The sequence below is a fragment of the Corvus cornix genome, chromosome 15 (genome assembly GCF_000738735.6).
Source record: "Corvus cornix cornix isolate S_Up_H32 chromosome 15, ASM73873v5, whole genome shotgun sequence".
Classification (NCBI taxonomy): domain Eukaryota; kingdom Metazoa; phylum Chordata; class Aves; order Passeriformes; family Corvidae; genus Corvus; species Corvus cornix.
Genome location: NC_046345.1, coordinates 8,234,100 through 8,261,650, shown reverse-complemented (window position 1 = coordinate 8,261,650; position 27,551 = coordinate 8,234,100). Strand labels below are relative to the sequence as shown.

The 27,551-nt window shown below is 41.3% G+C and overlaps 1 protein-coding gene across 2 annotated transcripts in view; it reads left to right on the top strand.

Annotated features, from left to right (window-relative positions):
• The first annotated feature begins 859 nt into the window (after window positions 1-859).
• Window positions 860-27,551, top strand: part of MAPK1 (mitogen-activated protein kinase 1) — a 40,502-nt gene continuing 13,810 nt past the window's right edge. Inside the window, exons 1-6 of one of the 2 annotated variants that reach the window (XM_039560751.1) lie at window positions 860-1,191; window positions 17,811-17,993; window positions 19,031-19,220; window positions 24,605-24,721; window positions 26,434-26,548; window positions 27,098-27,229. In XM_039560751.1, coding sequence (XP_039416685.1) covers window positions 1,049-1,191; window positions 17,811-17,993; window positions 19,031-19,220; window positions 24,605-24,721; window positions 26,434-26,548; window positions 27,098-27,229 — 880 coding nt within the window. In that variant the 5' untranslated portion in view covers window positions 860-1,048. The remainder of the gene's footprint in view (window positions 1,192-17,810; window positions 17,994-19,030; window positions 19,221-24,604; window positions 24,722-26,433; window positions 26,549-27,097; window positions 27,230-27,551) is intronic. The other variant, XM_039560750.1, reaches the window with a different exon arrangement.

The following is a 27,551-nucleotide window of genomic DNA, read 5'->3' as shown; positions in this document are numbered from 1 at the left end:
GGGCCAGAAGAAGGTGGGACGCCAGAAATGAGCTCGGGGAGTTGGGAGAAGCAAGACATTGTCAGGGACAGGGGTGGGGACAGCTTCAAAGTAGGGACAGCTGAGAAGCAGCAGAGATGTTGGGAGTGAAAATGTCAGTAGTAACCAGCGGTTGTTGTCAGGATCATTAGAGAACTGCAGAAAAAAAGTCACAACTGGAGTTACGATCCTTGGGCATAAACCCCTGCAAACAGGGAAAAGCTATTTTAGAAAAACTCTGCCTTGCAGGAAAACAGAAAAGGTACGACACTGTTGCAAGCAATGTTTAAAGCATGAGATAAACCTTCAACTGCGATTTCACCTCCCCTACAAAGTTTATTTACATTTATACGGGAAGCAGCGAACAGGAAAAGGTAATTACATGTAAAAACAACACGCTAAAAAGAGGTTGCAAAACTGTGCGCTGCAGCAGGGGAGTGTCACAGATGACCTCGCCCTTCTGGCAGCCGCCGGGCTCCGGCGCTCGCAGCGCGGAGCGGGCTGGGAGCGGGCTGGGAGCGGGCTGGGAGCGAGCCGCCCGCTGAGCCCGGGCCGCGCCCGGCTCCATTTCCCGCCCGCCACCTGACGCCTCTAATGGCGCCGCACGGCCGCGCGCCCCACGTGACCCGCCGCGCGCCCCACGTGACCCATGGCCGCCGCCCCCCCTCCCCAGCGGCTGCGGTTACCGCAGTCCCTGGCCCCGCCCCCGGCCCCGCCCCCTGCCGCGCGCGCGGCCCCGCCCCGCGCCGCTCCCTGCGCGCGCGCCCTCGCCCCCCCCCCCCCCCCCCCCGCTTCCACCTCCCGGGCCGGGCGATGCGCGCGCGCGCGGCCGGCGGCGCCTCCTCAGAGCGGCCGCGGCGGGTTCGGCGCTGACGGGGCCGACGGGCCGGGAGCGGCGGAGCGGCCGGCGCCTCTTCCTTCCTCCTGCTCGTCCTCCTCTCTCCTCCCTCCCTCATCCTCCTCCTCGCCCCCCTCCTCGCCCGCCTCCGCCCCCCCGCACGCAGGCACCGCGGTTCCCGGCACGGACAACATGGCGGCGGTGTCGGGGGCAGGGGCTGCGGGCGGCTCCGCCAGCGCCGGCGGCCCGGAGATGGTGCGGGGACAAGTGTTCGACGTGGGGCCGCGCTACACCAACCTCTCCTACATCGGCGAGGGGGCCTACGGCATGGTGTGGTGAGTGCGGCCGCCGGGGCAGCGCCCTTGCCCCGGACAACTCCCTCCTCCCTTCCCTCCCTCCCTCCCGCCGCCCTGCCCGGCCGCGGGCCCAGCCCGCCCTTGCCCTCGGGGAGGGGGAGCAGCTCTGCTTCCCTCTCCTCAGCTCTGCTTCTCCCTGCGTGTTCCCGAGGTTGTCCCTCCGGCATCACCCTTCTTTGCCCTCCCTCCCTGCACCCCCCCATCCCTCCGTCGGTGGATGCAGCTGAGCGTCTCGTTTTGTTTCGCTCCTGCGTTTATTTTCTTTAATATCTTCTTCCTCTGGAGTTGGTCACTCTCGTTATTTCCGCCGTCTCCGTAGTGCGGTTGCAGACGTTCAGGAAGGGGGGGAAGGTGGTAAATCCTGCTGGCAGCCCCGCGTCCCTCCCAGCGAGGGCTCACCTGGCTGCAGCAGCCCGAGGTCGCGGGGATAAAAAAGGTGAATCTGAGCATAGGAGTTGCTGCCGCTGCCTGACTTTGCTCAGGACGCGCTGTCTGTGCTGCAGAGCCGGCCGGATTAGTGCCTGCGTTAACGTGTGCAGGTGAAAGTTCTCTTCAGTTATCCTAGCTCTAGATTATATTGCATTATAAAGACTTAGACTAAGTCTCACTAAAAAGCGATCGTGTGTGTTTGCTCTGCGTAACATCGGTCTTAAAGAGCGAGGTTAACGAACTACAAAAAACGTGAACTAACTGGATAAAGAGTGTGAGATGGATTTTTTTAGCAATCTCAGTGAGCTGGGGTGATGCTGTGTGATCTGTGTATCTGTTGACTGGGTTATAAACCTGGTATGCTCAGTGACGTTACTTAGGATTTCATATTTTGTCTTCCATTAGTAAAACCCCTTCCATTAGTTAAAAAACACATTTACTCCTGAGATAACCTAAAGGATACAGGTGAAAAACTCTTTTTTGTTGTTGTTTTATCAACTTTCTTCCAGCACTGCCTCTGTTTCTTCAGTAGGATTTTTGACCAGAGATACTAAATGAGACTTACTTACAGGCTGTGACTTCATGAAAGCTTTATCAGCATTAATTTCTCTCTCTGATAAGGAATCTTTTGTAAAGCAGTGCATTTCTCAGCAAGGACACCTCACAGCCTTCAGCTGTGTGTTACAGATTTTTATAGCTGTAGGTTTTTGCACATAGTCACTGAATTGTGCTGGCCTGTCAGGATGAAGTCATTGTGTGTTTCAGGGAGGGGAGCTTTCATCTAGGCCTGAGTTTAGCTGGGAGATGAGCCTCTCTTGTGTTGTGGCCTTCACTTTTTTTTTTTTTTGCTACGGGAAGAACCTTCAAAATGTAAATCAGAAATCCCATTTACAGTGTATAAATATCCTTGTTATTGTTTCAGTGTTAGAAATCGCAGCAATATATCCAGTCCAAAACTTGTTGATGTAGCTTCTGGTACAGGCTGTATTTTATTATGGTTATTTTATCATCCGAGCCAGGGCAAGGAAACGGGTGCAGATAATCTCAGTAGTGGCTGCACTGGTTTGCATTCACAGTCAGGTTTCTGAAGGTCCTGAGGAATAGCACTGCCAAGGTGTGTGCTGGGGACAGTCCAGTTCACATCAACGAGGTGTTAAAAACTGTGTTTCACAGACAAACTGAAAAGCTAAACTATTTCACCACAGATCAGGGACTTCGAGAAGCAGCACAATGGCAGTTGATGCCCTTTTTTGGCATCCCTGTGCCAGTGAGCAGATACAGGGGAAATGGGGCCACTTCTGCCCCTCCAAATAGTGTGTGGTAAACTTCTGCACTGAAGCTGTTTCCCCTCCAAATCCAAAAGGTTTTTTATTTGAAAGCTTCTTCTCACACTTTGTGTCTGCTGTGAATGCTGTACAAAATTACTAACAAAAATTCTAAATCTCCAGTTCAGTTGAAATATGCACTTGGATTCTGTGTTTTCTACTTTAATTTATTAATGTAAAATGTCACGTTATGTATTTTGTGCTCTTGATTATTGCTCTTGTGCCTTGGGTGTGAAATGACAGGGAACAAAGTCTCAGTTTATACTGTGTGCTTGGTCAGGAAAGTGTTGGATGCACTTGTAGTTAATGCCATAGCAGCTGTGCTGTTTTGTAGTGACTGCGATGAAATGCAATTACCTATCAATCACAGCCATGCAGGTTGTGCAGTTTAATGCTCTGTGTTTCGTGTTTTGCTTTGGTTGCTAATGCAGTGAGGATCTGCAGAAGCTTCTCCCTTGGGGGGTGGCGTAGAGGGCAAGCTGTGAGTGTGCAGATGGAGATGTTTCCTGCAACTACAAAATCCATTTAAATTTGTACACTTTAATAAAGGAAAGCAAAGCAGGCTCTGATGGTTTTGTTTTAAACCCGCAGCTAATGTGGACCTCTTCGGAGATGATGGTTATTTACAAGTACACTGTGCCATAAGGCTTGTTATATGGCAGACGAATGTCTTTTGACTCTTAAAATCCTTCACTCTCTTTCTCGTTTTTATCCTGATTCTTATGTTTCTAGATTATTGGATTAGGGATTTGAAAACAATAAAATGCTTTTGATTATATGAGTAAAAGGGCAAATGAAGTATTCTTCGGGTAGTGCTGTTACGATCAGTCTTCCATTTTGATTTTTGCAGCAGAGAGAATAATGTTTGAGAAATATTGATCACAACATAAAATACCAGTACAGGAAATAGAGGAAGATGTTGGCTGAAGAGACTGTATGTGAATGTTCTCTCATCTGGGTTTGAAAACCTTTAAAGGCATTTAACTCTTTTCCCTAGTGCAGTCATTTTTTTACATAATCAGGTTTTGAGTAAAAATAAACTCAGCAGAGCAGTATATTTACTGCTGTGTTGTGGTTGCACTTTCTCAGCTTCGTAAGCAGAAAAGGCACGTTATCAGGCCAAACCCCATCCTAATGTCCTCCAGTTCAACTCTGCCAAAAACGTTCAGCCTGTGATACAGGCTTGTGCCTTACTCTTGTTGCAGAGGGTGAAGTGGCAGGAGGTGGATCCTTGTCAGAGCCCCTTTCTAACCGTTTTTGTTTTGGTCATTCTGCATGTGAAACTAGGGGGTGAGCACAGAGCAAAGTTTGAGCCAAGATCCTCAGCACTTCCTAGGACTGCAGGACATTCTTTGAACAATTACTTAGTCATACAGTCATGTTTGTTACTCTCAGTTAATTTACCCAAATATATGTAAATATTGTGTTGTCTTCTTCCCCTCTGCTTTCACTTAAGAATTAGTTGTTTTGAGAGGGGTTGGTGTAAAGTTCTTTAGGTGACTTTCTCTTTCATTCATTGATAGGGCGTTATCGACATCAGAGTCAGATGGAACCCACTTTTAGACCAGGTCTGAAAGTTTCAGAAATACCTTTCAGACACAACAAACTGGGAAAAATTTTTGGGATTGTTTCTTTCTCCCCGAATGTGGGCTTGGTTTTATTATTATTAGTAGTATTTTTTTAAAGCAGCCTGTTAACAAGCCATACTTCAAATACACTGGAACAGCAATAAAAACATGATAGAGCTGAGCTTTAAATTTCTGGTGTGACTTGTTCTTCATCCAGTTGGTCAGTAGTAATTTGGCAAGGAATATAATTTGACAGTAAAAAAAGAATTGTTTTGGAAAGAAGTGGTGAATTGAGTGTGATAGGGATGTTCTCATTTTTATCCTAGTTTTTGGAAGCTTTTTTGGTCATCAAGCTTATATGAATGTGAAGTAATATCAGTGCTTCAAATAACTGCTTATAAATAAGCAGTTGAATGCAGATGAGTGCAGTTGGAAGAAAATAATTTTCAAGCTCAAGTCGTTGATTTCTTGCTTTGAGTTTGCATTGTTACAAAGAGAGCTTTGTGTTACTGATGTGCTGTGAAAGAGTGATATTAGAAGTTAGGTAGTCAATAGATAAATGTTAAAGTGATGCTGAAAAGAATATTTCAAATATTTGGCAGTAGGTTCTTTAAAGTTACACTTCTCTCTACTGTCTCATGGAACAGCCCTACTTTTAGAGCCTTGATAATTTAAAATGAAGAGAAGCATATTAATAAAGAAACTAAAATCAGAAAGAAATCAGGAATAGAATGATCTGCAAGGCATAGATATTTATATTTAAACATGCAAACTTGAATGGGATTGATGGTTGCCTAATAGTTTCTTTCGAGTTACGTAAAAAGGTAGCTTTTTCATCCTCTGTGGGGGTCAGACTGATTTTTGGGGTGGTCTGCTCAGTGGCAGTGATCAGAAACAGCCTGTCGTGTTTGTTCTGTTAACTCTTGCCTTGATCCAGAGAGAGAGAGAGCCCTTTAATGATGGAGCCAGCGCAGGGATCCGTGTCCCTGTTTGCGTGTGCTTTTAGGGAGCCCAGGTTGAGTATGGATAATTAACATGTTCTGTCTGCGTGATAAGGAGAGCAGGGAGCTGATACAAGTTAGCCAACCCTCCCGTGCAAGGATCAGAGGAGGGAATTAGGGAGTGTAATTGGTGGCTAGTTATCAGCTTCTTCCCTCTGGGGAGAAGGCAGATGTAAGCACTTCCCTTCAGTCACTCAGGCTTCTAGCACTTGCCTAACCTGGCGTGGGAACCCAGAGAAGCAATTAGAGCTGCTTTTCCTGCTCTTCCCAGTGATGGACAGGTGGGCCCTCACAAGCTGTGCAGCAGGGATGGGCAGCAGCCACTTGCTCTGTGTCAGAGCTGTCTTCCAAGTTTGTGGAAGATGAGAGGTAGCAACTTTTGCTGCCAGCCCAAAGCAGTGGGATACTGGCTTAGCTGGAGAGTGCAGCTCATGGACACTTGCATTTTATAAATAAATACACATTTTTGTAGCAAAGCATGATCCATCCCATGGAAACAGACAGAGATAACTTATGGGTTTTCTTTGAAGCATGCTTTATTAAGGAAAAAAGGCTTATATGTTCACAGCATCTGTATGTGGCTGCGTCAGTCCATCTCCCATACCCTTACATATGATTCTAGTACCTGTTGCCTGCCCTCCATCAAATCTTGCAGATGGTGGAAGTCTTCAAGATGGGAAGATATTCTGCAAGTTTTGCAAAAATAGGTATTTTGCTAGAGTGAAGAGATCCTATATGCTGCTCCACTGGGGAAGAGATTGCATCAGGTCACATGTGAGAAATCAGACTCCCCAAGGAGATATGACATGCCCCAGTTTCACAGATGGATTTATTGGTAGTCCTGAGACTAGAAATGTGTATTTGTAGGACACCAGGCTCTGTTAGTTCAGTGGCTCCTTGTTCAGGGGTGGGGATCTACAGCCCACAGAAGAGTTGGTGCTTTACCAACTGAGTAGGTGTAGAGCTCAGCTTGTGTTGAAAACTAGTACTTCTCCAACATAGTAATTTTTTTAATGCTTTTTCTGTTGATGCCTTGTCATAGATTTCAGCTGTGATCTAGAAATGAAAATAACTGATTGATTTGGTATTTAATGAAAATATTTTATGACATCTTGCTATGGAATATTTCACAGCCTAATGTAGGTTGAAAGGGACTTTCTGAGGTCATGTAGTCCAACCTCCTACTCAAAGCAGGACTGATGTCAAAATTAGACCAAGTTGCTCAACGTGTCCACTCAATATTTCCAAAATCTCCAGGGAAGGAGATTCTACATCTATGGGCAGCTTCTGGTTTTAGTGTTGAACCAATTGTCCAGTGAAACTTTGCCCCTTAAAAATATGAGAGTTTGCCTTGCTGCAACTCGGGACCATCCCCTCTTGTCCTTTGTACTCTTTGTCTCTGAGAGGAGTCTGGATCACTTTTCTCAGTGATTCCCCTTTATGTAACTTAAAAGAGCAGTTGGATGTTTACCATCACCACCCCCTTTTTCCCTCCTAGCCTATACAAACCCAGTTTCTTCAATTTTCTTTCTCTAATGTCACATCCTTCTGTTCCCTGTGCATCCTAATGGTTTTCTGCTGGATTTAGTCCAGTACTGGGAGGGAGGAAAACTGGGTGCAGAATTCCAGATGTGCCCTCACAGCAGGAATCAGTTCCCTTGACCTGCTGGCTGCGCATGTAACGCAGCCCAGTCCTTGGTCAGCCTTTGTCGCTGGGAGCTGGCACTGCTCATGGATGAAGTTGGATGTTGTTCTGATAATTTGGAGAATGCTTTCACTTAAAGTGAAGTATTTTAGGAACTTTTAAAATAATATCTGGAAAAAAATCCCAAACCCAGAAACATTTTATTAAGTGATTTCTATTGTATTTGATTTTGATTTCCAGATCACTTAAATGAAGTGTATGGAGCTATAAACATATTCAAAAATATAACTTTTTATTTTACTGTATTGTAAGGTAAATAAAAATAATAGTGTAATAATGTGAAATTCAGCAGTGTAGTTTGTTTCAGGTGATTTGTCTGTGTAAAATCTACATTCTACTAGTTGGCAGGACAGTTATTAAAGATGGTGGTTTGCTTGGGGATGAATCTCCTTTTCAGAAGGGAGCTTTTTTTCCTTTGGTTTAATACAACTTTTGGGTATATGAAGAAGCTATTCTCAAACTCATCTTTTTGCAAGATGCACAAAAATCCAAATACACTTCATTGTCAGCTTTGAGCAGATAGATTAATAAGATCCAGTTCGTAATAAATGTCACTGATTCAGATGGGATTATTTGATGAGCTATTGGTAGATACTTTGGCAGGGTTTCCCGTGCTCCATCGAGGTGCAGGAGTTGGTTTCTGTTTCACAAGCATTCCTGTCTCCACCCATTTCCGCTGAGGAGAGCCAGCACAGGGACAGCCTCGGGTCCCCTCAGCCCCTTCTGCACCCGGGAGCCTCCTGGTGCCCCAGCTGCCTCCACGCTGCCTGGGCTTGTGCTGTGTCCCTCCAGCCCAGTGACCTCTTAGTGGTGGATTAAATACTGGTTTGTGTATATATGTCTTGTAGAAAGGCTGTAATAGAAATATTTTTCTGTTAGATTGGGGCAGGATCTTCACAACAGTCCTGTTTTAGCAGCGTTGTGGTGCACATGTTTTTACTGTCCATCTGGTTTGCAGTACCCAAAATCCCAACTGCCTAAGTTCTCTTAAGAGGAAATCTCTTCTCTTGGAAGTTCTTCTTTTGTATTTTAAGAGAATTTTCATAAAATACTGAAATACTCTGTGGTGATTAGGATGCAAATGAGAGTTTTTGTTACATGGTGGAAAGTAATTCGTCTGTGTTGTAGGTATGTTTTAAGTACCAGCAACTCGCAATTAGGCTTACAGATTATAATGTGCAATTCCTTCATTTTGCAGATTCTCTTAAAATTAGCAGATGCCACTGTGGCACCTTACTTCTTGCCTGTTTGGAAGGAAGGCAGATTGCTCCACAAATATTGCTGATGTAAAATTTAAGATAATTTGAGCACTCCAAATCAATACTCCCCAAAATGCTTCAGTCCAGAATTTGCCCAATTTTATTGGGATTTGGATGTTGCAAAATATCCCAAATTACATCCTGGTTGACTTTTATATTGTATTTTTTTAAAGTGTTTCATAATTGTGAAATAGCTTCCTTTCAGCTACAGTAGCCAGAGTGTTTTAATGCTGATACCTCCTCTGAACAAAACACCAAGCTGTGAGTATGCTGAGGGTTTACTGTTGGCATGTCTTGTTAGAAAGGTGGAACAAACATGCAGAAAATGCCTTGTAATCAGATATGAAGGGAAATAACTTCTGATAGTGGTGAGATGCACACTCAGTGCTAGTGGTTTGGTTGTTTTGTTGTGTTTTGGTTTGCAAGTGAAATACTGAACTAACCACGGCAGAGTGGACAGTAGCAATGACCTTGTTTTCATCAGTGCTTTGGGATAGTTTTCATTTTGCACTGACATTTCTACATCAGGTTTAGGAAAATCTCTGCTTTTTAGTGTACATGGATAATTTTGTTCTATTTTCTGTTGGAATGAAATACTGTGAACTATCTCTTCTGAAGATTTATGTGGCTTGGAATCAATTAAATAAGCTGATTTTAGGAGGAGTATCTGAGATATAAGTCAAATTAGAACCTTAGCAGACAAAAGACTAAACCACACTGAAGGATTTGTTAATCCCATCACCACTCACAGCTCTCTGGCAGTGCTCTCCCTTCTCTCCAGGAAAGGAGAAATGTTTCCTGCATGCATTTATGGTTCCTGCTTTGCTGCTTGGGGATGTGGTGGTTGTTTTCCAGGCTCTGGAGTAACAGTGGTGATGTTACTGACCTCTCCTTTTTTATTGTGGTGGCTTTTTGTTGCCCCTTGGGGAGCCTTAAGCGCAGGGGGACAAGGTGGGCACCTCATGGGCTGTGTGGAGGCTGAGTTCTCCTGGCAGGCCCAGACACCCGAGCTGAGCTTTCCAGAGCTGAGCTTTGCAGGGCTGACCTGTGCTCATCTCGGGCTGTGTTGCTGCTGCAGGGGCAGCTTTTCCCTCCACGCCTCCCCTCTGTCATTTCTTCCTCCACTCCTGTGCTGGGGCCTGCACAGCTGGAGCATTTGCTGTGTTGGAAAGCTGGTTTAGCTGAAGAGTGACTTAATAAAACAGTAAAATTGAAAGGTGATAAGTTGAAATGATGGACACAAAGCCCTGTGAGTGCTGGTGCTGACACAGGAAGGGAACAGGACTATGCAGGTAAAGGCTTCTTTACTGTTCCTGCTTCAACTTTGAGCTGCTTCAGTTCTCTTAACTGACACAAAAAAGGGCACTGCTCATATCAAAAAAGTGAGAAAGGCATGTGAGGCACAAAAGGGAGAGTGAACCACAACCACTCCTTTGAATGCAGTGAGACTTAGGTTGTCTCATGTTGTGGAGCTCTTACAATTTTAGCCCAAAATTCATTCCCACAGGAATTTATATATTGAGAAGGAAAATAGTGATATTTAATATCGTAATATTTTATCAAAAGCAATGGGTGCCTTTGGAATCAAGGGTCTATTTCACAGATAGCCAAAGGCCTTTTAAACATAGCAGTGAAGTTTGTTAAATTTGGCATCAATGCTATCAAAGGAAATACTGGCAGTGGAGAACCAGTAAACCTCTAAAATAGGGAAGGGAAGTGGGAAGGGAAGAAGTAGATAAAGTGAGATGTAAGAGTTTTCTATTTTCTGAAGACGAAGTGAAGTGGCATAAAACAGAGTAGGCATACATGGTGGTTTGAAGTCACAGTGTTCTACAGCTAAAGGCATGGAAAGAAAAATACGTATTAGAAGAGATTGAGAGAATTGATTTTTTTCCAAACAACTAAGATTAATCAAAACACCATAAATTAAATAACATCTTTAGCCAAACAGTACAGAACCTTGGGTGAAATAGCCAATATTTTTTTAATGCTAGTATTAAGGTGTAGTTCTAGAACTGCTGCTCTTCATAGTTCTGTTTAGTAGGTGCTAACAAAACACAAATCATCTGGTCTGTCACACCCAGGTTTATGAATTGACTGAGCTTCTGGCAAAAGTAATTAATTTAACAGACTCCATTTTGCATGACTAGCTATTTGTTTTCAAAATACTGGGAGTGATCTAAGAAAATACACTATTAAGTAATTATTATCTGCATAGTAAATAGCTTAAAATTGAATTTTTTGCAAGGATCCATCAAATTCTGCTTTTCAAATTCTGAAAAATAAAATTGTGTCTTTGTAACCTATTAGAGCCTAGAATTGTTTGAATTGGAAGGGACCTTAAGCATCGAGTAGGACTGACCCCCTGCAGGGCCACCTTCCACTGAACCAGGTTGCTCCTGCAACTCCAGCCTGGTCTGGCACACTTCCAGGGGTGGGGCATCCACAGCTTCTCTGGGAAGCCTGTGCCAGTGTCTCACCAGTATCAATTAGAATTATTTGAGCAGATGCAATGAAATGAAATGAAAGCAAATCTCCTTAGGAGGTTATGAAGGTGCCTTAAGAATTCGTGGTGTGAAGGGTAATAACCTGTAGTAGATCAGATCTGAGTAAAATCGCTTCAGAGTAATTATTCACCTTTGTCATGGGAGGAGGGAGTTGGCGTAATTGTAGCAGGAAGCTTTATTATCAGGATTGATTTGGATTGTTAAGAGGAAGATGACTGAAGCAATAGATGGTAGAGGTGAAGGTAATGCTGTTCCAGTTTGACCCAGTAAGCCTCAGAGGTTGACTAAAAGCATGGTGGAGTCTGCAGGGGTCACATGGGCACCTTGCTATGGTTGTGGTAAAATAAAGGGCACTCATTTAGAAATTATATTTCTTTTCTGCCTTGTTGGAAAAGAAAACAATCAACTTTGAAAGAAATATCAAACAAAAATAATTTGTTTAGGTATCTTCTATAATAAAAAATGAACCAAAGCCTTAGTAATGATCATTTGGTGATAAGCAACAGATGACAAGAGTTAGGAATATGCAGATACATATATAAAATATATAAAGAACATGAGGACTTTGTAAGTATGAAAATTACTTTGCAGAGGGGTCATGATAAAAGGTTTAGAAACCCCAAAGCGATAACCTATCCATTGTTACAAGAATCTTGACAGATTAAAAACTACTTAAAAAGCCTCAAACCAGCCCCAAGATTTTCAAATAACATTTAGTTAGGAGTTTTCAGGTAAGGCCAGATTCATACTGCTGCAAATTGGATCACATCTCCTGTATAGTTATTTTAATGTTCCCTTGTTGCTCAGTTGTCTCCTGCTGCCATTTTTATAACAAGAAAGTGGAGACCAATTGTCAGTGGTTTTCAGTGGGGAGCTGTGTGTCACAGCAGGTCTTGTACCTAGACTTGCTCTGAGCTATCTCAAGGTTGAATTCAAGTTTTTTGGCCTCTTTTTTCATTATAAGCTGTCAGTGCTTATGGATGTTTCCCAAAGACTAAGAAGGTAATAATCAATGGGGAGTGTTTGTAGCAAACCAATAGATGATTCCAGAGTCCTGAATTACAGCTTATTTGACTTTTGCCCTCAGAGTAGGATGAAGGAGTACATGGTGCTCCTGTTAAAGTTGTTATAAAGTTGTTGTAAAGCAACTAGAGCCTCAAGGCTGAAGGGTTTTTTATTTGTTTGTTGTTTTTCAAAGAATCTAATAGTGAGGTAACTCCATTTTCATGGGTTGCTGACTTTCTGACATGGTAGGAGTTAGTCTGTAAAACTAAATCTTTAATGGAGAAAAGTAGAAGTGTATTAAGATGGCCCTGTTTCTGTAGTTTATTTCCTGAATTCACAGCTTCCAAACCTAAGAAACGCTTTGCTATTGAAAACCTCTTCTAGAGAAAGCTGAGAAATCAGAACGAAAACTGAGTGCAACATGGGTTGTCTGTTCATAAACTGAGGTTTCTTGAAACACGGCAAATGTATCCCAATATGAGTAGGCACTTGTTCCTTCTAAAACCAGGTGCTGATTTTGTAAATTAGTGCTAATAAAAAAGCCTCATGAACAATACACTTATTTCTCTTCAAAATGTTACGAATAAATAAAGGAAAGTAACAAATATTTCTAGTAAACGTAGGTGTTTACAGTTGGCTATAAAAAATACATTAAACAGTGTAAAAACGACACATTACTCAGTGTCCTCAAATAGTCTTTGACTATTTTTATCCTTTTTCCAGTCTTTTCTCTTTATTAAAAAAATAATACACTATGATGGTGGCTTAATCATGTAGAAGAAGAAACTAATTATTCTGAAGAATCTGGAAGGGTTAACATCTGATTATTAAAAAAAAGCCCGCCAAAAAATCCCAAAACCCTCTGCAAATCTGCACTTCTGCAACCACCTTCCCCCACCCCCAAAAATTGTAGCAAACAGTCTGTTAGGGTGGTTGTTACTGTCTCATAATATTGCATTATTTTATTTACAGCAATCTTAAAAATAAGTTTAAGCTATTTGCATTGTAACTTGATAAATGTCAGTGTGTTGTGGAAATGGCCATGATTGAGCTAAATGTAGACTGAATGAAAAGAATAAAGATCTCCATAGATCAGCTTGCTTGCTGGGAATTATTTTTGCCTTTCCTATTCTGAATGTAAGCAGAATTATCCAATATCTCAGAAAGATTCTTATCTCTGGATATGCCCTTGGAATCCTGTTTCCACAGCAACACAAAGCTACTGATAAAAAAATCCCTTTTAAACTTCAAATCGTCTTTTATTTAGAGTTGTAATTAGGATGTTTGCCGGTAGCATTGTGTATTTTGCGTGTGTGCGCGTATGCTGAGAGCAGCCTGTGAAACAGCCACGAGGTGAATAATCCTCAAAGTGTTGGAAGAACATCCCATGCTGCGGAAAGCGTGCAGGCAGCGTGGCAGAGGAGCAGGCAGTTGTTTTTCAGTGTGAAGGACCAGCCCTCTGTGGGATGCAGGGACTGCCAGGAGCTGGCTCCTTTCCTGCCGGCAGCTGCAGCATGCTCTCACTTGTTCCCGTTCTGCCCCAAATGAAACATGCGAGGAATAGGAATGGGTGGAAGAACATGCAGCAGGCATTGTGGGCAGAAGGGGCTGAGCTTTGGCACTCGGCCACATGTGCCTGGTGAAAAGCTTCCCTCCCCTGAGCCGGCAGTGCTGTGGGCTCAGAGCTCAGAGCTGCGGTGCCTTTCTGGTCACTGCTCTTGGAAGCAGCCCCTCCCTGGGCTTCTGTTTAAAAAGGAAGTTGGTACCAGAGAGCAGAAGGATAAAAACTGGCTTTAAAAGTTATGTGGTGCAACTTCTTGGGTTATAAATGGTCATTTGTTTATTTTGTACAGTTGTGCTTGATGTTTTACTTAGTCAAAACTTTGTTATATATTTACAAGATATTTAAAATCAGGAATGATAAACTCTGCTACTGGGGCTTGTACTGATTTTCACATGATGTTGCAAAAGTATCTAAATAACAGTGCTATTGCAGGTTGTCATAGGTTGCTAACCACAGCTTGAAACAGGAGTAATGTTGTGGCTACAACAGTTGGGCAGTTGCAAAATCTGCATTTAAATTTATCACATTACAGATAAATAGCACTCACAGCTGAATGGTTGCTTCAGCTTGTGAGGCTGCACATGATTGGGGCGGAAATAAATCCTTCTATCTGAATATTTAAAGTGTTGGTGACTAGATTCATCATAATGGTACAGTTCTGTGGGTAATGATCAGTACGTGTGCTTAACGATTAGAAAGCTATAAACTGGCACTCTAAAAGTTGTTAATATGGGAACTGTTGTTCGCACTTTACAGATTTTTATCTTCTCTGGAAAAAAGTCAAGATAATAGAAAGTTCCTGACTTCAGAAGATGTCCCAATTAACTGCTTCATTGCAAATATAACCAGTTGTTGTGAGGTTTAGTAGAAGCTGACAGCCCAGACAAATACATTACACTGTGCACATTGGGACAGCACTGCCAGAATACAAATAATCTAAATTTAGGATCCGCTGGGAGGCGGATGGGATGTGCTGTGGAGCTGATCCTGGTCGGACTGCAGGGGGAGTACGGGTGATCAGGAGTCATACAATGAGATCTGTAATTCCGGCTGAGACTGGAACGAACCCATGAGATGAAGCCGCGGAGCTGAGCTGGTGCATGGGCTGCAGGGGGGGATGCACCAGGGCCTGCATTTGCACCTTCAGAGTGGTTTTGTTTGCAAACACTAAAATGCACACTATGAGCAGCGCGTTTCTTCAGCAGAGCTCTGGAGAGTGTAAATGCTGGTGGCAGGCAATGAACAGCTGGATGAAGCGAAAGCTTGGGAAATGGTTCAGCCTGCCTTACAAAGGACCCAGTTTTGTGAGTTTATGGTGTTTCCTGCATAGTCAATTGGTTATTTCAATATGGCTTCATAGGCCAAATAGGGGTCTGGTTGTAGCCTGACTCTTCAGTTCCACTAAAGTTCAGTCTAATGTAGCTTTTACAGTTTTCTATAGCATGTGTCAAATTGAGAAAGCATTTTTAAAGGGTCACAGAGTTTACTTAAAGCAATATGTGCTTTAAGAGCTGTGACTGAGAATGTGAAATGGTGTTAACTAGATAATACAGTTTCTCAGTGTACCTGTGTTATACATGACATTTAAAATATTACGCACAAGCAAGTGTACCTGACTGCTTGTATGATTAGCTTCTTGCTCATAGAAATTGAGATAATCCCTTGGATGTTTAATCATGTTACAGAAAGGCTCATCTTTCAAAAAGTGTGACATCAGAAATAAATCCAGTGTCCCTTTTAATGTTTCAACCAGACAGTGTTTCAGTTTTGCTCTCATCAGCTGAGGCAATGAAAGCTTAGGTGTGTTAATGTGGGGAGATCTGATACAAAGAGAGAATGACTGTATGGGGAAAGTACCCTGGAGAGGAAATTGATTGCATCTTTACTCCAAATACGCAGCCTTTTTCCTCACTGAATCATGTGTATTATAGTTGAACCATCAGAATGCAAAATTATCTATCCTTTTCTAAATAACAGCAAAAACCTTTTGCTAAGAAAATGGTTTAAGGACTGTAGGTGAAACAGCTACAAGAGGGGGAATCTTGGTATATTTGATTGAAGAATTCATGTTCATTAATCTGTACAAGGAAAGATACATATTTTCCATCAATAAACAACCTTTGCTTGAGAAGCAATAACTGATTTATCAAATGTTGTAAGAGACTAGGAGCTTTTATTTTAGCAGCATCAACTGGTAAATATTGGCATTTTGCCTTTTTGTACTCTGCATAGATGCTGCTGTCCAGTCCTTTGAAAGGAAGTAAGATTCTGCATTGTGGCAGAAAAAATGCTCGAGTCAATACAAAGGAGGAGGCAAGAGGTTTGTTTATAATGATGAAATGGCCCGTAGGATTCTTCCATTTCTTTCCCAAATCCAGGGTGTTCATGCTTCAGAGTTATTTCTAGTTTTGTTTTCTGCTTGTGACCAACCTCACTGGTCTATTGTAAGCACCACAGGTGATGAGCTAAGAAAATTACTGGAGCCCAAGTTCTCTTGGAGGCGATGCCAAGTTCCACTTACGGCACTTGGTTATTATCTATTTTGGGACTGAGGAACTGCTAATGTGTTATCTATACATATGCAGTAGCAACAGTTGTAATGAATACTTGCTCAGCATGTGGCATTTCAAAGCTCCCCGTGGAGCATTTGAGTTCAGTGTTTCTAGAGGAAAATAAATGGTGCCGTCTGTGGGTACAGACCAGGGTTAGGGATGCAGGCAGGTCAAAGGGATTATGTGGGGAAAACCGTTCAAAGAGGGTGTCATTACGTATGCATGTGCTGTATGAAGATCTTACTGATGACCCTAATTGACTGAATTATATGTCAATTTTAATAATGAAAGTGAGAAATTTTAAACACTTTTGCATCCAGTGGTGACAGTACCATCTCAAAAACACCTTGTTGCACCATATCTCCGCTTAGTGGTAGAAGAGCCTTGATGTGGCCAGGCATTTGAATTCCTCTGAGGCATCCTTTTCTAGCTGGATTTTTGTACTTGATTCTGCTTTACCTGGTCACCAGGTACCTGGATGTCTCAGCAGAGTAAGACCAGTTAAAAGAGTTTCAAAGGAAGTTCTGGGACTCAATTATAGAAAATTGGTGGGATGTGAAGCCTCTTTGGCTAGTATGCTTATATTTTTATATGGAATAGTTGGGGCTAACAGAAATGTAGGCTTGATTATTTTTTAATTTCCTAATGGGGCAGTAGTGAGCTTGAGTTGGAACAAGAATCATATATATATATATGTCTAAATTCTAATTATTAAATTACCATATACTTCTAATACAAGTAGAAGCTATGATAATGAGATGGTTTGTCATTCATATTAACAAGACTGTAGAAAACATACTAAAACTTGTAAGGATTCATAGTCCAGATTTTAGAAGATTAGGTATGTTTTACCGAGACTTTATTAATTAGACTCGCGCTGTGATATTCTTCATGAATGCTTAGGTATGTTGAACAGAAATACAATGTATTGAACCTATTTATTGGTGTAGCTGGGAATGGAGTTCTAAGCTCCTGGAAAGACAACCTTGTAAATGTAGGAGGCAGTGAGTTCCTTACTGCAGGTCACAGTCACAATGTGATCCTCATTGTGCTGCTGCCTACTTCCCCTCCTTGTGTGTCCCTGGATACAGCTTTCTTTCTTCAAACTCTTGTTATCTTTGGAATTGAACTTGGAAAGATGTTGTCTCCATCCCTTTTGTTCTTTCGTGTCTGTTATGGGGGTGTCAACAGTGTAAATTGATGGAAGTGTGAAAGATGGTGACAATTGGTATTACCTGTGGGAGTTGGACACAGGATGTGGAATTCTGCTGCTTGAAAGATGATTGCTGAAGGTTTTTCTGCACCCCAACATGAATGCAGTAAGATGAACTTTCTCAAACTTCTGATGATTACAGCGTATAGAAAAAGCCTCAGGCTTGGTTGTTGCACAGGCTGATAAAGAAGACAAATACCTTTTCCTTTGTGCAGTACCCACAAATCAGCAGACTCCAAGTCAGCTGGGAAAGCCAATGGTTGTAGAGACCCAAATGGGCTGGTGAAAGAACAAGTGTTTTGTCAGTTCGCCAAACTAAAAGATGTGTGTCACTGTCACCTCTCCTCATTTGATAAAAGTAAATGTAAACAAAATGCACCAGCCCTATATTCAATTGAATTCACATTCTTTCGTTCTGAATTGAATGAATTTAATGCTCCTTATAACTGATGTTATTGATTCTCTTCTAGTTCTGCTTATGATAACGTCAACAAAGTTCGAGTCGCTATAAAGAAAATCAGTCCTTTTGAGCATCAGACGTACTGCCAGAGAACTCTGAGAGAGATCAAGATCCTACTGCGCTTCAGGCATGAGAATATTATTGGAATAAATGACATTATCAGAGCTCCAACTATTGAACAGATGAAAGATGTGTATCCTTTCAAAGTGTTATTTGGCATCATTAGTAATGGTTGTCTTCTCTCTTTTGATAGTTTCTTCCCCTTCATCCTCTTCCTTCCTAAATTTTAATAAAAGTTGGCTTCTATTATTGTAAATAAAAAGGGAAGTTAACAGTATTTGATCAGTTTGTAGATAAATTTATAAATTTGATGAACACTAGTTTTATTCTTTATTTTCCAGGAAAAGAAAAAAATGTTAATTCCTATCTTCCAAGGCAAAGAACTCAACATTGTAGAGAAGATTTAGTTTAGTCACATAATTCTAAAACTATATATGCTCTTAATAGAGCTGCGGCTAGAACTGGTTGCTTTGAGGAGCAAGTAAAATGGCCAGACACTGCTATAATTGTTTCAAATTTTCTTGAATTAAGGAGGAAGAAAATTTTACTTAACTCATTCCTGTCAAAGCAGAAAAAAAAAACCCCTTCTTTTAATTTTCATTGCAATTGTGTAAAAAAAATCAGCTGACTGAGTATATTGGGATTTAATTTTGGTAAGAAAAGGACTGTTGTGTTCAATGTAGCATAATAAATATATAGTAGAGAAGAACAGCTGAATTTTTTAAGTGGGGAGATGGTAGAGTAAATTGATCAGAAGTTATGAGATCTTCTACCTTCATGCTTTTATGCAACTGCAAGCAAGTATCTTGGAAGCTTATTACTCATTAACCAAAAAACCACCTTTGTTTCTTGGCAAGCAGGGATAGGAATCAGATGAAATTAAGATTCCAATAAAAGTCAAGCTCTACTATGAAGAAATAGAGGTTTATGATGATTAATTTGAGAGGATCACATGCTGGTGCCTCTTATTTCTGTAAAGGGCTGCATCATGTAACAGGATTGATTGGATTCCAAACTTCTAAAGCAAGAATCAACTACGCAGTTTCATAATTATCATCAAACAGACAAATAAGAGAGAAAAAAAGTTCTAGAAGTTTCCTTGGGTACTGTATGTTGATACCTGACATGACACCCAAGTTTTTTTGCTGCCTTACATCTAATGCCTCACAGATACATTGTGCAAGATCTTATGGAGACAGATCTTTACAAGCTCTTAAAGACTCAACACCTCAGCAACGACCACATTTGTTATTTCCTTTACCAGATTCTGAGAGGGTTAAAATATATCCATTCAGCCAATGTGCTTCACCGTGACCTCAAACCTTCAAATCTGCTGCTTAACACCACATGTGATCTCAAGGTGAGTTGAAATTTCTTACAGATTTTCCTGCCATGGTCTTTGTAAATGAGCTGCTATAACCATGAATGTGGGGTTTTTACTGGGGATTAATGTGATTTTTGTCCTGGAAAGATTGCCAAAACATTATTTGGTTTGATAAAATAATTATCAAGATTTGAGTGACTAAGAATCTGTTAGGTTGATGAGTGCATCACTGTTTCCATCTGGAGGCTGACTTGGAAACAGCCTCTTTGAAAGCTGGATGAAAATACTGATCTGAAGCAGCATCATGTTTACCTCAAAAGTAAACTCAGAACTGTGTATGTTTCAAGATTTGGTTTCTCTGTTTACACTGTTAATGTTTTGTTGTTGGAAAAGGACTTTGTATTAGTGGGTAGCTAAAGTGGCATGTGAGATTCAGTGCTGATTAAATGCACGGCAATTACTTAAGGAGAGAATGTTCCTAATTTGCATTTCCAGAGATGGGCTCTGTACTCGTTAATACTACAGAAGGATGAGCTTAGAGCTGTTATGATTCTTGGAAAATGTCAGCTCAATGCTTAGTGGCATTCAGTAAAGCAAACCAAGTGTGAAGAATTAAAACAGAAATAGAGAATAAAACAAAAACCATGCCATTCTGTACCTTTCAGTAGTTTTGAGTCTTTAGTGTGATCATAGTTACCACACTTCTCCCTGTGATATGAGGAGACCAGGAATTCAAAGTACTCCTCTCCGTATCACAAAGAGCTATTTAGCCTGGATCTCCTCTGCTGGAAGATAGTGCATGAGGAACAGAGGAATCCAGTAAAATTTGATAAAGTTGTCAGTGGCATAGGGAGGGTGAATAGAGAGCAGTTGTGTTCACTGTCCTTACCTGTGGAAAAGGCTGGGGGGGGAGGAAAGGAGCGGGTGAAATTTACTTGCAGCATTGTTAAGCTGTGGAATTTGGTATCACAGAGCACGGTAGATGTTGCAGTTTTTAAAAAAACACCAAGCAAGTTAGCAGAAAAAAAACCTATTGAGTGCTCTGTGTGGTTTAGTCCCACAGTGACAAATCCAAGGAAGATGAGAGAGGCATTGGAATATGTTGCCTTTTACACTGTACATCATGTATTTGCTGCTGGCCACTGATGGAGTGAGATTGCAGAGTTTACAGTTCTTGATCTGAGATGGTACAACTGTGTTTGTTGAATACTGTGTTGCTCCTAATTACCCTTTATTTTTTAGTGTAGCTCTAACTTTCTCAATAAACAAACCACAAAACAAAAATAACCTTCTTCGAAGTGTGAACCAGTTGTGGGCTGTACAGGTTTGTCACAATTCCAAGTGTCACACAATTCCTTGCTGTGTATGCTGGTCCATTCTAAGTACTGGCTGCATGATCAATTTGCTTTATATTCCCACTGCATCTTGTCAGCTCTTCCTGGTGCACTGCTGGGCTGGTCACCTCTGGCTCTTGCTGTGGGATTTCAGCAGCTGTAATTACATCACACCCCTTCAAAGGCATTAACCCCTTCATGAAGGAAATGGCACATAAACTCAAACACGGCATACAGTGGAAACAAACGACTTAAAATCATACTAAAAAACATATTTTTGGAAGAAGGTCAGTGGAAAGTTTGTCCATCTTGAGTGGTGGTTCTGTTAGCTTCTTTATTTAATGGCATTGTGAGAGAGAGTTGTTGCTCTCTTCTGAAACTCACAGTTCTACAGGTTACAACGAGCTCTTTCTTTCTTTCTACTCCCTTAAACATGATCTTGACCTCTGTATTAATGCTTTAATTTCTAGGAAAGAAAAGTAAGAGTCTCTGTTGACATAATGTGTTTGTGAGCCCTATGTCTTGTGGTGAGCAGCTGAAAGTCTTCAGGCAGGAGTTCAGAACCTAAAGGTGTTTCTGTTTCCATAGGCAAAGCTAAAGACCTAAATATTTGAGATCTTAAATGTGACTTACCACACAGTGAATGAAAGTTGGTGAAAGTACATCATGTCACTTAAGTACTGTCTCTTGTTATGTATTTGCAGTGGAAGATTAGACTCAAGACTCCACGAAAACTACTATCTTGGGATCTCTCTAGTGAGAATCGTGTGTAATAAAGATACTGGTGTTCTCCTTCACAGCCTGGCATCTTTCCCATGAATGAGATTAATGTACACTGACATGCCACTGACAGACTGGAATATACTCTAAATAGTATCTAACTCTTTTAGAAAGGTTTTTACTTGATTTCATGATTCTCTGCATCCAGCAATTTGACCTGTTTGTAGTTCTGTAAATGAAGTAAGTTGCATAAAATCTCTCATAGCCATAGAATTTTCGTAGGCCAATGGCATTAATATATTTCAGAAAATGAAGCCCAAGTTATTTTAAACAAGGTTCTCAACTGGTGTGTTGGAGTGCCTTCAGTGTTCAAAGTTACTCCAGCTGAGAATCTCCTTCTTTGCCTTAGGTAAAACGTGCACACACTACAGTGATGCTGTAAGTTGTGCTTTTCTGTCTACACAATGAAAACTCACAATTACTAAAACAACTGAGAATTGTTACCTACTGTGACAGGCGTGAAAAGAAGGTGATGGGGGAGGTTTGTTTTTTTTTTTTTTAAGGAAAACGGCAGGTTAGTGTCTGTTTCAGGATTTTTCCAATTACTCTAGAGATGCAACTGTTTCAACCACCATCTTATCAGTAACAATTAAACTTAATGGTAGCCTCTCTGTTTCCTTTTATACAAATGCACACATAGAGGCACAGGCTACTCAACAATACAACTGCAGATATTTCACTGTATTAATAGTACCTTTGGGTGTCATTTCATTTGCTTAGTAAATGGTCATATGTACATGATCCTCCTAAATCTTCCCATCTGCTTGATAGCTTCATCCAATTTTAAGCCATCTCTGTTTAAAAAAACCCCAACCATCCCTGATACTGATTGCAAGAACATTGTTTTCAAAAAGTGGAAGCTAAATATATAAATAGGATGATGGCATTTCTTATTTATTTCTTTATTTAGCTGGGAAGTAATTTCTTCTGTCTCAGCAGCATCTGTACTGTCTCTCCAAGGCATGAAGCACTAACTGATATACCTGGGTCTTTCATTATGCAGTTTTTTGTTCTCTGCTGTGACTTAGCCAAAATGCCAAGAAAATCTGCCTGTTACGATATTGCTCGCACATGATTTCTTCTTTTTTTTTTTTTTAATTTTCATTCACGTGGAGAAGCCTAAAAACCAACTCCTGGTGCTTTGCCTGCTACATATCATCATTTGTACGGGCCCAGTGGCCCCACATTCCCCCCCAGCAGGGCAGCTGCTTTCAGTGTGTCCTGGTGCCACAGGATGGGAAGTGTCTGCCCTCCTCAGGTACAGCCAGAGCTGTGCCCATCCCTCACCCTGGGCTGCAGGCAGAGCCCTGGATCTCCAGCGTCCCTTACTCTCTGTGCTATCACTCCTGTCAGTTCTGCAGCCAAAACCTCTTTCTTACAGCTTCAACCTTGAAGTCTTTCTCACTAATGGTGTTCCTGCTTTTCTGCTTAACCTGTTTCTGCTTCAGTCAGCAGGGGCTTTGTGTCATTTTAATGAGCACTCTTTGTCCTTGTTCTTCCTTTCCATCCCATGTGCATTTTTCTACTTGAGTTGAGAGATTCAGAGACACCTTCTGTAATTCAGTTCTTGCTTTTCACTGTGGACCAGAGAGTGTCTTTCTTTTTTTGTTTTAATAGTAGCAAACCACTGCACTTTGCTTTTGTGTAACACTAAGATTCTGCACGTCTCCTTGCCTGTAATCTTATCTAGCTTTTTTCTGAGGTTAGGAGGAAGAGATTATAACCATTTTTGCCTGCTGCATAATTATTTTTTGGAGTCTCTAAGCTGTCCTCTACAGTTTCTTCGTTTCTGTCTTTAGAGGAGGCTCTTCTGATTGTTTGTACTGAGTCTCTTTATGTGAGCTGCTAATTGCACACAAGGCAGCTGCTCTGTTCCTGTAGCCTGGGAGAACATTGCCACGCTTAAAAAGGTTCTTTTTGGGGTTGTTTGCTAAGGATTCAGGGTGTTGGGTTTACTTTTTAAATTTGTAGCTAAAGTAATGGCATGCAGCTTGGCTTACGACATTCATCACTGCCTTTTCTTCAGACCCTCTGTGTAAAAGTCAGCTGCTGAATCTTGTCTTTCAGATGTAGCTTTTAGTCAGCTGAAGTATTTCTTCCCTAACTGATCTATCAGTTATTTCGCTGACAGGCTGTCCCTACAGGAAAATTAAGAAATACCTGCCACAGCACAGTGGGGTTTCTGTGGTTTTGGTAGGATTTTGCATTACTGACTTTATTGACTACAGCCTATTTTCACTTCACATTTTCAGTATAATCACTGTACACAATTAACTATCTAGGAGTAAATACTGTAAAACAAACGTAGCAGAAGAACCTCCCACTGTTTGCCACTCCTACATTTGATGCTTGTTTTTCCTGAGAGTATGTATTCTTTCATGGAAGTACAGTGTGTGTGGCAATCATAACCTGGTACTTTTTGGGGGGCAGCAGAAGCTTGTGAATGTGTCTAATGTACCACTCAACAATCTTGCCATTGACCTTTGGGGTGGTAAGAAAGGAATAGCTGCTCTGCTCTACAACAGTCTGTCCTCACATTTTCAATTTTCTTAATTTCTCTCTAGACACTAAATAGCTCTGAAAGCCATGGAGCCTCACTACTAGAGCATAACTAAAACCACCTTTTTCTTTTTGCTGAACTCACTAGTCTAAATCAGTGTTTGTTTTTCTTTTCATGGTTAGATAAAACTATTTTCTTGAGAAAGGGTTGAGAAATATTTTCTTGCCTGTGTTTAGTTTTTGGGAGATTTTTTTTCTTTTAGGCTCATGCTTCTTTCAACCGCCTATAATCTCTCCAGTATACCATTATCTCGTGATTGGATAGGTTGTTTTTCATGCAAAGATGCAGTTATGATGATAGCTTTTGTAAAATGGGGTGTTGAACTTGGTTACAAAATATGTTGGTTGCTAATTAGGTTTTCTGGAAGTCTTACTTGCTTTTCTTTATGTCTTCTGGCAAATTTCTAAGAGGTTGGAGCAGTGTATCTTACTACCTGTTTGGCAAAGATGCTGTTAAGCAAGCCCATAGTGGAACATAAATTGTGCACCAGGAACATCTTTTTTTCTCTTGTTCTCTTTCTTGTTTATTCTTCCTGGCCCCTGAATGGCAATTGGATATTCTTTGTAATTGATTGAAAACATTTTTCTTCACCTTTGTGCAATAATTTGTTCCTAAAAACACAGGTGGCCGTCACTGCGTTTGTAGGTGTTACATCATTGATTGGGGAGTGGTGAATTAGTAATGTAACAATATTGGAAATGTGTGTCTAATGTGCCTTTTTTTTCTATTTACTTCTCTGAAACCAGATTTGTGACTTTGGATTGGCTCGCGTTGCAGATCCTGATCATGATCACACAGGATTCCTGACAGAGTATGTGGCCACACGTTGGTACAGGGCTCCAGAAATCATGCTGAATTCTAAGGTAAGGGCCACAGCGAGCTGTTGCTGGTTATTCCCTTGTGGGTACCAACTGTGCTTCTCCTTTCTGTGTTTTTAGGATCAGAACGCACACATTGTCTTGGGGAGAAGTGGGCATGGGTTTCCAGTAGAGCTTGCAAAAAAGCTATAGCTGGCTTGCAATAAAGTGTGATTCCAGAATCAGTTATTGGATACTAGAACTGAGTAATCACGTGCTCCACTTCCACACCTCCAGTTCCTTGCCAGTCATGAGACTGCTTCCATCAGTTGCTGTGCCACTGAGCAGGACAGGAGTGCTAGGAATGAGCATTCCATTGCTGCCTCCATCAAGGCTGCAAATGTTGCCTTAATATTATCTTGACATCTTAATTTAGGTTTAGAGTGTATAATGAGGGTGAATCTGATTCTGAATGAAGGCATGTGATCCTTCTTATGTGTCAGTCTTAATTGCATTCCCATAGTCTTCATGAAATCATTCCTTTGGTTTCTATATATTTGGAATTACTGTTGTGTTCTGTGGCCATTTTAAGGTGCATCCAGTCCCTGTTGTGGTTGGTGGGTGTCCTTCAGAACTCCTGTGTTCGTTCCCACGGCCAGACACTTGTTAGCAAAACACCCGGGTGACAGCTGGGGCTGTACTTTATATTCTGGGATGACTGTTGTTCCTGTAGGATTTACAGCTTTTCCAATTGGTGGGTTTATTTTGTTGTGGCAATAGCGTGTCCAAGGCACTTCTAGAAAATAGGCATCTGACCAATTGAGGGGTTTTTCCCCCAGCTTCTCTTATTTTAAATTCACATCTTGTATTTTAAATCCTCACTGAGGCCACAGCATAGGGCAGCTTGACTGTATTTGTGGCTATCCACATCCACTTATCAGAAGATTTTACAAAGAAGATATGTTATGTTTGTAAGAGGTGGTCAGCTTAAAAGTTCGTGGCTTAATGAGTGATTAATTTTATAATTATGGCGCCTTGAACACAAATGTGAAGGGATGACACCCTGAGGAGTTGATGCCCGGTGGCTGTGGGGTCAGTGAGGATAGAGCCCCTCCCAAGGGAGGAGCAGTGGCAGCAGGCCAGGCACAGTGGGTCTCTGTCACTGCTGGATGTCACTGCTGTGCCTTTTCCTGTGGATGGCACAGGTTATCCATACATGTGGATATTCCTCTGTTTGTTCCATTCCCGTTATGGTGTGGCCTCCTCCCAGCATCTTCCCCTCTTCCTGCCTGTTGTGTTGTACAGAGCAGCCAACCAACAACGATTGGTTTGGCTGTTTCCCCCCTTTGCCAAAGGCCTCTTCCTGGAGTGCTGCTTAGATCCCCTCAGGAAGGACGGCTGCTTTCACCGTGTTCAGCATGCTGGCAGGGGCTGTGCAATTAAGAATACCTGGTTTCCAAAATTTTTTAGTTTAAACTTGCTGTAAAATTAGGGCATCTCAACAATTTGCAATTGGTAACAGATTTAGCTAAACTTAAAGAATCCTTCTGGAAAAGCATCTCTTGGAGACTTCAGTTCTTGCTACCCCTTCAAAGTACTGTTTTGATATATGGTTCTTAATTATTTCATTTGTACAGAAAAACAAAACAGCATGAGCAAGCATGACTAATCTAAAGAGGAAAAAGATGATTTGTGTGCACTTCCACAATTTACTAAAGTAACTTGTTTCTGCTCTTATGCAAAAATTTGACAAAAATGTGTTTCTGCTTCACTTGCAGGGTTACACCAAGTCTATTGACATCTGGTCAGTGGGCTGCATTCTGGCAGAGATGCTCTCCAACAGACCTATCTTCCCAGGAAAACACTACCTTGACCAACTTAACCATATTCTTGGTAAGCTTTATGGAAAAGCAGCATTTCCACATCCATCTGTCTCTCTCCATCATTTCTGCCAGCTGGGCTGGTCTTTCTCCAGTGGGTCAGTGTGTAAGGTGTGGCTCTGCTGGTGTGTCATCTGTTCCCTCTAGTTATTTTTGCAGCAATTGCTACAGGTAATCATTGTTTTGGGGACAATTAGAGAATACTTATCAATTTATTTATGTCAGCAGATACATTTTTAAAAAAAACCAAAACAATTTAAAAAGCTTATATATTATTAGGTCCAGGTCAAATTTTTTAAAATTCCTATAGGTACACCACTTACTGGGATCTTTTTTAAAGAGATTACAGATCATTAGAAAACTCAGATGCATTTATTTATTTATTAAAAAAGTTGGTTTTTAGTAAAAGTTTCTAAAAACTCCTCAGGTATTTCATATTCTTAAAACATTTGGTCTGGAATCTCCTTCCCAGCAGTTTTAATACTGAGTTTTAGTAGATATGATACAACTGTATTAATGGGCTTTTCATAGAATGTACTATTGTTTGTATTCTTTTTTTTAGGTATACTTGGATCCCCTTCCCAAGAAGATTTGAATTGTATAATAAATTTAAAGGCCAGAAACTACTTGCTTTCCTTACCACACAAAAATAAGGTACCATGGAACAGGCTGTTTCCAAACGCTGACCCCAAAGGTATTTTATGCTCTATTATATTGTGTCAAAGTAATGGAAGGATGGGAGTTTTTATAACCTAAGAATTTATCTTTCTCTATATTGGAAATAGAACAAGAAGGTGCCTTAAAATAGCACTATATATCTAATATACAGTTATAAACCAGCACAAAGTCCTCATACTAGTTAATCTTTTAAATTCAATTTTTAGTAACTCTGAGGTTGTCTGTTGTGGAGTTTGGTCTTTAACTTACATGTAAAATCCAAACTCTTGTCAGTGTCTTTGGAAGCACAGGACATTATTCAAGTGCTGAACATCGGCACTGGATTTCGACACTGGCAT